The sequence below is a fragment of the Chrysochloris asiatica genome, unplaced genomic scaffold (genome assembly GCF_000296735.1).
Source record: "Chrysochloris asiatica unplaced genomic scaffold, ChrAsi1.0 scaffold00378, whole genome shotgun sequence".
NCBI lineage: Eukaryota > Metazoa > Chordata > Mammalia > Afrosoricida > Chrysochloridae > Chrysochloris > Chrysochloris asiatica.
The window spans coordinates 1127100-1139608 of NW_006408896.1; the positions used below are offsets into that span (position 1 = coordinate 1127100).

Genomic DNA, 12509 nt, shown 5'->3' on the forward strand with positions numbered 1-12509 from the left:
ATATGGTATCTCTTGAAATGGTTGAACATTAACCATTTCCTTTTGGTACAATGACTCTGTGTATTCCTTCCATCTTTTCTTGATATATATATATGTGTATATATATGGAGCTCAACAGCTGCTCCTCAGAAACTCTATACAGGGTGGCTTTGAGCTGGGAAACTGACTCAACAGCAGCAACATATACACATCATGTGACCGCCTACAGGGGCCTTGGTGAATGACAAGCTGATTCAAGGAACAACGCACAGATCTCCGACTCCTTTTTGGAGAAGGACACTGGACAGGCCCCCATGGATAGTGCTGGGTTTCCCAGGGGTGACAGAGGTGGCTGTGAGTCCAGCCCAGTACCTGGGAGTGGGTGACCCACATAGCGATCACTGTCCTTTCTCCCAGATCTTCTCATGGCCCAAAGCACCCAGTTCTTTGGGGCTATGCATAGCCCTGAGCCACATATTAGGTTCCAGATACCATCCTGTTATCTCAACTCAGTGCCTGGGAAGCTGACTCGGGCAAGTTTCTGGGGGTCTCTGGGTTGGTGGGTGAAAGTTCTAGGCCTGCTGTTGCCCTGTGACTGTGAGGCCATCAGCTGGTGTGTTACTGAGCCCCTGGCCAGAGGCAGTCCTCCTCACGACACTCTCTGACTCTTGCTTGGTAGTGGCGATGCCTTCATCCCCAATTCCAGAAACTACTTATCACAGTGCCAGAGTCTGCTGAGCAAAATCACGTCCATCAACCCACAGACGGAGATCGATGGGCTCCGGAACATCTGGATCATTAAGCCTGCTGCGAAATCACGTGGCCGAGGTAAGGTCCAAACGTGGGTTGTCTGTTCCTTCGCTTGTTCATGCTGTCAACAAAGACTTCAGAACACCGCTGCTCGCTGGCCTCCATTGTAGACCCAGCAGTGTCTGTAGCCACTTGTCACCATGTGGAGAACAGAGAGCTGGCGGGATGGAACAGTATTGAATGTCACGTTCCACATGGGGCGGGGCCCAGGTGGGGCATCTGAGCACTTCGGGGGTTTCAGGATTACGTCTTGGAGGAAGTGTCTGAACTGAACTTGATCTTCACAGCTGATGCTCCAAACACAGTGCTGGCTTCAACTTGGTTAATATTTCACTGTTGCTGTTAGATGCCATTGAGTGGGTTCTAACTCATACTGACCCTACTTCCAACAGAACCAAGCACCGCCTGCCTGCCCCTGAGTCGTCTCCACAACATTGCCACCATGTCAGTCCACCTTAAGTCGGCCTCCTTTTTGCTGACCCTCCACTTTAACAGCCATGATGTCCTTCTCCAGGGACTGATCCGCCCTGACAACATGCTCAAAGTATGTGAGACAAAGGCTCACCATCCTGGCTGCCAAGGAGCATTCTGGCTGTACTTCTTCCTGGACAGATTTGTTTGTTTTTCTGGCACCCATGGGGTATTCGGTATTCTTCACCAACATCGTAACTCAAGTGTACTGGTACTTTACTGTCTTCCTTATTGATTGCATTGTCCAGGGTTCACATGCCTATGAGGCAACTGAAAATACCAGGGCTTGGGTCAGGCGCACCTTAGTTCTCAAACTCACATCTTTGCTCTTTAACACCTGAAAGGGGTCTTTTGAGCAGATGTGCTTAATGAAACACATCTTTTGATTTCTTGACTGCTGCTTCCATGGATGTTGATCGTGGAGCTAAATGAATGAGATCCTTGACAGCTTTAGTCTTTGCTCCATTTATCATGAGTCTACTTTCTGGTCCAGTCAGGAGGAGTTTGATTTTCTTAATGTTGAGGTGTAACCAATAGTCAAGATTGCAGTCTTTCATCTTCACCAGTGAGCGCTTCAAGTCCTCTTTGCTTTCAGCAAGCAAGATTGTGGCATCTGCATATTGCAAGGTGTTAATGAGTATTTCTCCAATCTTGATGCCATATTCTTCTTCATCTAGTCCAACATCTCGGATTATTTGCTGAGCACGCAGGCTAAATACGGTAAACACACACACCTTTCTTGACTTTAAACTACTCGGTATCCCCTTGTTCTAGTCAAATGATAGCCTCCAGGTCTGTGTACAAGTTCCTCATGAAGATAACAAGGGTTCTGGAATTCCTACTTTTCTCAATGTTATCTATAATTTGTTGTAATCCATGTAGTCAAATGCCTTTGCACAGTCAATAAAACACAAGTAAATTTCAGGTATTTGCTTTCAGTCAAGAATATTTCATTTAGATTTTCATCTGTGGTGTTTGCTATTGTCATTAGCTGCTACCAAGTCAGCTTCTGATTCATAGCAACTCCATGCACAATGGAACAAAACACAACACTGCCCGGTCCATGCTATCCTCACGGTCAGTTGCACATTGGACCATTGTGATCCATAGAGTTTTCACACCCCATGCACAGTGGAACTAAACACTGCCCAGCCCTGCTCTATCCTCACGGTCAGTTGTAGATTGGACCATTGTGATCCATAGAATTTTCTCTGACTTTTGGAAGTAGATCGTCAAGCTGTTTGTCCACATCTGTCTTAGTCTGGAACCATCACTGAAGCCAGCTCAGCATCACAGGAGAGCACAAGCCCCACTGACAGGCCTATGGGTGTGGCTGCCTAGGAGGTGCATGGCCAGGAATCGAATCCTGGTCTCCCACATGGGAGGTGAGAGTTCTATCACCCAACCACCATGCTTCCTTCCATCTATAGCCATTTATTCCATGCATAGCCATCTATATAGACCAGCGCAACTGGTCCATAGCTGCATTATTTTATTTCCTTGCTCAGTCTTGGCAACAGGTCTTAAGTAGGCTCAAAAATGGAGAGAGGACCTGCATCTCCAATGGTACTAACGCTGGTCCCTCAGCTCTGCAAAGCTCCCCTGCCCCCAGCAGACTCAGAGGCAGGGCCTCAGCACCTTCTCCATTCTGCCTGCTGTGATTGGTCTCTTCAGCTTTCCTCCCCATAGTCGTGAATTCTATGTATGATTGATTGATTTATTTTTATTTCTGATGGTCAATAGTGTGTTCAATCTCCTTTATAGAAACAGAATATCACGGTGGCTTTGTGATTCTATTCATCTTTCCAAAGAACCTGCTTCTGGTTGCATTCTTCAGTTTTCCTGTGAGGATAATGCACACACACCCCCTACACCATACCACCACCACCCCTGTTTAGCTCTGACTTAGATGGTGGGATGAAATCTTCCTTTTGCCACAATAAAAGCTTTAATGCCAAAATGTACCCAATATCACTAAATAATTTGCATAGAAATTGTTAAATGGGAACCTGATTTGTTGTGTAAACTTTCACCTTCAACACAATAAAGTAATATTATTAAAAAGTTTAAGGCCACGAACATTCCTCTAATTATAGCTGTAGCTGCATCCTAGTCTTCAGTTTACATGCTGTTCTCATTTTCCTAATTTCCTAACTAGACTTTACTTTTAGTTGGACTGTCCTGTTTACCCCTTGAGCTATTTTGAAATTTTGTTTCTGTTAGTTTTTAATTCACAAGTGGTTCATTTTAAGGGACTTGAAAATCTTTATTAATTTGTAAATTGACTCCATCTGTTTAAAGAGACAGTGGAAAAGTTCCATACCATCAGCCCAAACAAGGCCAGGGCAGACTGTGGAACAGACCATCAATTGATCATATGCAAGTTTAGACTGAAGCTGAAGAAAATGAAAACAAGTCCACAAAAGCCAGAACATGTCCTTGAACATGTTGTCAGTTGTTGCTGAGTCGGTTCTGACCCGTTGTGACAATATGTACAACAGAACAAATCACAATTGTCGCTGTGCTTGAGCCCATTGCTGCTGCCACTGGGCCAGTCTCACTGGGGGTCTCCTTTTTCTCTGTCCCTCAACTTTACCAAGCATGCTGTCCAGCTCCAGGATCTGGTCCTTCCTGAGAATATGTCCACAGTATGAGTGATGAAGTCTGGCCATATTGGCTTCCAACACAGATTGGTTTGTTCTGAAGGTTTGTCATTTGGACTATCATAAACTCCACACCCCTGCATCTCTCCTTTCCTGGTCGGAGACCAGTGCGCCTGCAAACCCACTCTGGGGCAGCCGGAGGGCTCAGGTATACTCATCGTGCTAATGAAAAGACTCTCTGGCCACCTTGGAGGCAGGACAGCTCTGGCTAAGACAGTGGTCTCCCCCTCAGCTTCTGCTAGAATCCCCTGGGCTGCAGCCCAGACCAATGAAACTACCGTCTCTGGAGCTGGAATCCAGGCATCAGGATTTCTTTTTAAAGCTGTTCAGATGAGTGCAAGATGCAGCCAAGTTTAAGAACTAGGAAAGGAATACTTAGATGAGACTCTGGAGAGTTTCTTTCCTAAACCCTTCCTCCCTTGCTATTTGCTAAAAACAGTATGTTCACTGTTTAAAGTCCAATCAGACCATCTTTGCTTTTAAAATCTGGCTTTGCTGCCCTTGTGTGGCCTAGGGCAGGTTTTACTTCACCTCTCTGAAACTATATATAATGGAGACAATCAAAGTACTTACCCCCAAGTATCCTTGTTAGGATTAAATACCACATATAAATGCTTTGTGGCGCTGTGGGTTAATGCGCCAGACTGCAAGGCTGTTTGAACTGCAAGGTTGGCGGTTCAAGCTCACCAGCGTCTCCTTGAAAACCCTATACAGGGTCGCCATGGGTCGGAACCGACTCGACAGCACTTAACAACAACAACGACGACATAAAACAAACCAAATGCCCCACCCCCTCAAAAAGAAAACCTTTGCCATTGAGTCAATTTTGACTCGTGGTGAATACCAGTGTTATAGACCTGTGCTCCATGGGGTTCCAAGGCTGGAACCTTTCAGAAGCAGATCACCAGGTCTTTCTTTGGAGGCACCTGAGTGGGTCCAAACCACTAACCATTCAAGTAGTAATGGAGAGCTTGAAGAGTTTGCACTACCTAGGGACTCCTACCTAGCATTGCCAAAGAAAAGTCTTTTGCCGTCTAGTCAATTCTGACTCATTTAAGGCCAAATTCTGTAGGACAAAGTAGAACTGCTCCACGTGGTTTCCAAGGGCTTGAGCTTTATGGATGCAGACTGCCACCTGTTTCTTCCTGGGGGGTTCAAACAGCTAGTAATGAAATGCTTTAGCTACTGTAGCACCAGGGCTTTATATTAAAAAAAAAAAAAAATTATTTGTTCTTAAAAGTCCATGCTACTTTTAATATTCTCCTCCAACACCATCACTTAAATGTGCCAATTCTTCTGTGGCCTTCCTTATTCACTGTCCAGCTTTCACATGCATATGAGGTTATAGGAAATACCATGACTTGGGTCAGACACACCTTAGTCCTCAAACTGACATCTTTGCTCTTCAACACTTTACAAAGGTCCTGTGCAGCAGTACGTCATTTGCTTTCTTGACTGCTGCTTCCATGAGTGTTGATGGTGGATCCCAGCGAAGTCCTTGACAACGTCAATCTTTTCTTTACAGTGAAGTACAACCCATACAGAAGGCTGTAGTATTTAATCCCTGTCAGTAAGTATTTTAAGTCCTCTTCACTTTCAGCAAGCAAGGGAGTGTCATCTGCATATGGCAAGTTGTTAATGAGTCTTCCTCTGATGCTGATGCCTCGTTCTTCTTCATGTAATCTAGCCTTGGTCCTTGCCTTCAATGCACACTGGACTTCTTCCTTCAGTACCATTGGCTCAATCATTTGCTATCTCTTGAAATGTTTGAACACTGACCATTTCTTTTTGGTACAGTGACTCTGTGTATCCCTTCCATCTTCTTTTGATACTTCCTACATCATTCAATATTTTTCCCAAAGAATTCTTCAATATGGCAACCTGAGGCTCTTTCAGTTTGAGAAATGCTGAGCATGTTCTTCCCTTTTGGTTTTCTAACTCCAAGTCTTTGTACATTTAATTACAGTATTTTACTTTATCTTCTTGAGCTGCCCTTTGAAATGTTCTGTTCAGCTCTTTTATCTCCTTATTGCTTCAATTTGCTTTACGCCGGAGAGCAAGTTTCAGTCTCTTCTGACATCCATTATGGTCTTTTCTTTCTTCCTTGTCTTCTTAATGACTTTTTGCTCCATGAATTGTTGAAATACAAAATGAAATCTTTAAAGAAACTGATGCAGCACTAGAGGCACTCACTCATCTAAGTCAAGAAATTTGGAAGACAGCTACCTGGCCAACTGATTGAAAGAGATTCATATTTGTTCCCATTCCAAAGAGAGGCGACCCAGTGGAATGCAGCAACCATCTGCCAATATCATTAATATCACATGCAAATAAAATTTTGTTAAAGATAGTTCAAAACCAGGTGCAACCATACATTGACAGGGAACTGCCAGGGGTTCAAGCCAGATTCAGACGAGGATGTGGAAGGAGGGATATCATTGCTGACGTCAGATGACGTCTATGAATCAGAAAGATGTTGACCTGTGCTTTCAGTTGTGTAGATCATGACAGACTATGGACAACATTGTGGAGAATGGGCATTCCAAACACTTTAATTGTGAGTAACCTGTACATAGACCAAGATGTAGTCATTTGAACAGAACAAGGGGACACTGCATATTTTAAAATCAGGAAAGATGTGTCCTAAGATTGTATTCTTTCACCATATTTATTCAATACTTATGATGAGCAAGTAAGTCAAGAAGCTCGATTATATGAAGAAGAACGTGGTATCAGGGTTGGAGGGAGACTCATTAACAACCTGCCGTATGAAAATGAAACAATCTTGTTTGCTGAATGCAAAGAGGACTTAAAATACATATGATTAAGATCAAAGACCACCTTAAGTAAAGAAAACAAAAATCCCCATCACTGGACCAATAAATAAATAAAGAAAAGATTGAAGTTGTCAAATACTTCATTCTGCTTTACATCAACACTCATGGAAGAAACTGTCAAGAAATCGAACACCGTATTGCATTGGGCAAATCTGCTGCACAAGACCTCTTTAAAGTGTTCAGAAGTATGTATGTCAATTTGAGGATTAAGGTGCACTTGACCCAACGTATAGTATTTTCAATAGGTTCATTGTTGTTGTTAAGTGCCATTGAGTCAGTTTCGACTCAGAGCGACCCTGTATAGGGCTTCCAAGGAGCAGCAGGTGGGTTGGCACCGCCAATCTTGCCGCTCAAACTAACCTTGCAGTCCAGCGCATTATCCTACAGCACCATCTTCATATGCATGTGAAGTTAGACAGTGAATAAGGAAGACTGTAGGAGAATGGATGCATTTGAGTTATGGTGCTGGAGGAGAGTACTGAAAGCAACAAGGACCGCAGAAGAGCAAACAATTCTGTGTTTGAAGAAGTGCACCCAGAATACTCATCATAAGCCAGGATTGCTAGAGAAGGAAAGTGGAGTGCCCCTGAAGAAGTGGAAGACCCCCCAACGAGATGCATTGGCATAGTGGCAGCAACAATGGTGAGGGAGAAGCAGGACTGGAAAGTGTTTCATTCTGTCGTGACTGGGTTGCTATGAATCAGAACCGACCTGATGGCATCTAAGAACAACAGGAATCATGGGATCTGGGTTTTCAGCACGGGAAAGAGCAGCAGTATATGCTATCACAGTCCTGAGAGTGCACACCTGCAGGAAGGTGTCCGAGCCACTGCTGGACCAGCTGTGTGGACCCTTCCCACCACAACCCCATGGAGCCCATCCATTCCTCTCCTCTACCAGCTCCTGCCTCGACCTGTCCACACACACATCAAGAATCCCTTAGCATTCTAAAAAGAGTGCTGTCGTTTACAAGAGCTTTTCAGTAGTGGTGGCAGCGGAGTGTCCTTAAGTCACTTCTGACTCATAGTGATCCTGTATTGGGTTTCTGAGGCTGTAAACCTTCATGAAAGGAGCTCTGGTAGCTTAGTGGCTGCGAGTCGGGCTGCTAATCTCATGATTAGCAGTTCAAAACTGCCAGCCGTCGGAACCGACTCCACAGCACATAGCCCCCCTCCTCCCAAATCTTCACGAGAGCAGAAAACTCATCTTTTTCCCATGGAGTGGATTCGAAGTGGTGACCTTGCGGTTAGCAGCCTAACCTAAAGTTTTTATTGTGAATTATGTGATAATTTGCATGGGAAAACATCAGTTTTACATTCATCCTATCGTGTTTCATTTCATTGCAATGATTATAGTCCCCCATTCTTCATCAAACAGCATTTGCTTCCATTCCATCTGGGTTTTTTTTTGCCAAAGGGCACATCCTGCAAGTCTGCCCCCGGGTCATCAGAACACAGCCCCTCTCCCTCCCTCAGTCCAGAGTTCTCAGTTGCTCTATTTCTCCATGTCATCATCTCTGCCTCCATCTCTGGCATCACGGACTCTCTGGATAGGGTCCCGCACTCCGCTCTTCTCCCTTGATGATCCCAGTGTCCTCCGCTCCTGGACTGCAAGACCAACCACTCCCTTCCTTTTGTCACAAAACATCTACCTTTACATTTGCAATACTCACAGTCAGTCCTGATAGCAATTACTCACTATTGAACAAGAGTCTTATCCCCATCTCCTTTCACCAGCCCTGTCCACACAGGTTGGAGACCACTCAGTGGAGATTCCACCTTCCCCCACACCCTCTGGAACTAGGCTTTCTCTTGAAACCTTGTAAGTCAGTCACTTTTTGCCTTTGCAGCCCCCTCATTTTGGGTAGCCAATGTCTAAGTTTCCCATCCCTGTCAACCCTGTGTACCGAGGGGGTGGGAATGATCCTTGCTGTAAAGATTTGTTCCCACTTCTGAGCTATTACATCCATAAGTATAGATTAAGTTCATCAAATTGTAGTGGATTACTTTTTTTTCCCCCTCTTCTTTCTTCCTCTAGTCGAGTTCTGATCATCCAGCCGTTGAAGCCTGGTCAAGTGGGTACTATCTGCAAGTGTGGGTGTACTTGTGCATCTCCCTTCACTTCATATAAGCTGGATGTTTCACTTTTCGCTCTAGTTCTCTGGGCCTAGGAGTCCCCAGGTCTCGCCATACTGCTGGCCAACCAGGTCTCCACTCAGGTTGACAGGAGTCTATTGAACGTCATCGGACTTAGCCCACAACGTCGTTGCTGTGTTTCCCCCTCTTCCACTTATCGGTAGACCAAAGTGGTCACAGGGCTTCTTTTAAGACTCACTATTGTTGTTAATAGATCTGTTTTGGAAGAAGTGCAGCCAGAATGCTCCTTGGAGGCCAGGATGGCTAAGCTTCGTCTCTTCTACTTTGGACATATTGTCCGGAGGAAACAATAGTTGGAGAAGGATGTCATGCTGGGTAGGGTGGAGGGTCAGAGAAGAAGAGGAAGACCCCCAAGGAGATGGATCAGCCAGGTGGCATCATTGATGGACTCAGGTGTGGCGGTGGTAGTGAGGTTGGCCCAGGATAGAACATTGTTTCGTTCTGCTGTGCATGGGGTCGCTATGAGTCGGTTCCGACTCGATGGCACCTGACAACAACAACAATTGTTGTTAAATGCTGTTGAAACTGTTCCAACTCATAGCGACCCTTTATAGGTTTGTCGAGGAGCAGCTGGTGAGTTTGAACCACCAAATTTACAATTAGCAGTCCAGTGCTTAGCCTACAGCACCACATCAGGACTCCGTAAGACTTACCACGATTCAAAACAAAAACAAATTAGGTATTTACCCAACGGAGTTGAAAATGTCTGTCCATAAAAACAACTGCACACAATTATTTATAGCAGCTTTTAAAATAACGACTCCAAACAAGAAGTAAACCCGGATGGCCTTCAGTGGCTGAATGGATAAACATACATTTATCCATTATAATTATAAAAGTACGTCCGCACAATGGAGGATCCGCAGAACAAATAAATCTGCCTTGGAAGAATTATTTATAACCAGAATGCTCCTAACAAGCGGCGATGGAGAGACTTCAGTTCATGACTATGAACACATCATCAGGAAAGAGAAATCACTTGAAAAACATACCGTTTGTTGTTTGTGGTTAGGTGCCATCGAGTCGGTGCTGAGCCCTAGGAACCTTATGCACAACAGATCCAAGCACTGCCCAGTCCTGCACCAATCTCACAATTGCTGCTACGTTGGAGTCCATCACTGCTGCCACTGTGTCAATCCATCTGGCTGGGTCATTGTTCTCTTTTTCACTGACCCTCCACTTTACCAAGCATGACGTCTTTCTCCAGGAACTGGTCAAAACATGAGAGACCAAGTCTGGCCATCCTGCTTTCCAGAGAGTACTCTGGCTGTATTTCTTCCAACACAGAATTGTTAGTTCTTTTGGCAGTCCATGGTACTTTAATGTTCTTCTCCAACACCATAACTCAAATGCGTAAATTCTTCTACGGTCTTCCTTATTCATTGGCCAACTTTCACATGCATATGAGGTTATTGAAAATACCATGGCTTGAGTCAGGTGCCCTGTAGTCTTCAAACTGACATCTTGCTCTTGAACACTTAAAGAGGTCATGTATAGCAATATGTTATTTGATTTCTTGACTGCTGCTTCCATGAATGTTGATGGTGTTTCATCACAAAGTAAAGTCTTTTACAACTTCAATATGTTCCAAACATTCAATTTATATGGGCATTATTTATAGGTCTATGGTGAGGATTCTTGTTTTCTTTACACTGAGGTGTGATCTATACTGAAGGCTGTGGTCTTCAATCTTCATCAGTAAATATTTAAAGTCCTCTTCACTTTCAGCAAGCAAGGTTGCATCATCTGCATATCTCAGGTTGTTAATGAGTTTACCTCCAATCCTGATGTCACATTCTTCTTCATATAATCCATTTTCTCATATTATTTGCTCATCATACAGATAAAATAAGTGTGGTGAAAGAATAGAACCCTGGTACACACCTTTCCTAATTTTAAACTATTCGGTGTTCCCTTGTTCTGTTCAAACAACTGTCTCTTAGGCTATGTACAGGTTCCTCATGAGCACAATGAAATGTTCTGGAATAATCTTTCTTTGCAACATTGTCTTTAGTTTTTTGTGATCCATACAATCAAAAGCCTTTGCATAGTCAGTAAATCACAAGTAAACATCTTTCTGGGATTCTCTGCTTTCACTGAAGATCCATCTGAGGTCACCAGTGATAGCCTTTGTTCCACGTCCTCATCTGGATCTAGCTTGAACATTTGGCAGTACCTTGTCAATGTACCGTGGTAGCTATTTTTGAATTTTCTTTAGCAAATTTTTGTTTGCATGCAATATAAATGATATTGTCTGATGATTTCTGCATTCTGTTGGGTCACCTCTTTTTGGAATGGGCTCAAATCAGTTGTCCAGGTAAATGTTTTCCAAATTTCTTGGCATAGATGAGTGAGTGCCTCCAGTGCCAATGCCTTCAATGCACCTTGGACTTCTTCCTTCAGTATCATTGGCTCTTGATCATATGCTACCTCTTGAAATGCTGAACATCGACCATTTCTTTTTGGTACAGCGACTCTGTGTATCCCTTCCATCTTCTTTTGATGCTTTCTGCATCATTCAGTACTTTGTCCACAGAATCCTTTAATACTACAACTGGTGGTGGTATACCGTGGAGTCGGTTCCGACCCATAGCGACCCTGTACAGGGTTTCCGAGGCTGTAAATCTTTACGGGAGCAGAAAGCCTCATCTTCTCCTGTGTTTGCAGCCCGATTCATAACCACTACGCTACCAGAGCTCCTTATATTGCAACTAGAGGACTGAATTTTTTCCTCAGCTCTTTCAGTTTGAGAAATGCTAATCTTGTTCATCCCTTTTGGTTTCTTAACTTCAGATCTTCACACATTTCTTTATATAATTTTAATTTGTCATCTCAAGCTGCCTTTTGAAAATTTCTGTTCAGCTCTTTTATATCCTCTTTCTTCCATTTGCTTTAGCATCTCCACACTGGAGAGCAAGTTTCAGAGACTCTTCTAACAGCCATTTTGGTCTTTTCCTTTTTTCTTGTCTTCTTAATGACCTTTTGCTTTCTTGCTGTATGATGTTCTTAATGTCATCCCACAACTCTGCTGGGTTTAGGTCATTAGTGTCTAATGCATCAAATCTGTTCTTGAGATGATCTCTAATTTCAGGTGGTAGGACATGTTCAAGGTCATATTTTGGCTCTAATGACTTGTTTTAATTTTCTTCAGGTTCAGCCTGAACTTGCAAATGAACAATTGATGGTCTGTTCCACAATCTGCTCCTGGCCTTGTTTTGGCTGATGATATGGAGCTTTTCCACAAATATGCTGTTGTTGTTGTTGTTGGGTGCTATGTTAGGTGCCATCGAGTCGGTGCCGACTCATAGCAAACTTATGCACAGCAGAATGAAACACTGCCCGATCCTGGGCCAACCTCACTACTGTTGCCACACTCGAGCCCATTGATGCTGCCACTTGGCCAGTCCATCTCGCTGGGGGTCTTCCTCTGTTTCTCTGATCCTCCACATTACTAAACATGATCTCCTTCTCCAGCGACTGGTCTCTCCTGCCAATATGTTTGAAGTATGTGTGACAAAGTTTGGCCATCTTGGCCTCCAAGGAGCACTCTGGCTGCACTTCTTCCAACACAGATCTATTGGTTCTTTTGGCAG

At 43.9% G+C, this 12509-nt stretch overlaps 1 protein-coding gene across 1 annotated transcript in view; it reads left to right on the forward strand.

Annotated features, from left to right (window-relative positions):
• Nucleotides 1-12509, forward strand: part of TTLL8 (tubulin tyrosine ligase-like family, member 8) — a 91176-nt gene that overhangs the window by 38462 nt on the left and 40205 nt on the right. The window contains exon 8 of the mRNA XM_006876417.1: nt 659-807. Coding sequence (XP_006876479.1) covers nt 659-807 — 149 coding nt within the window. The remainder of the gene's footprint in view (nt 1-658; nt 808-12509) is intronic.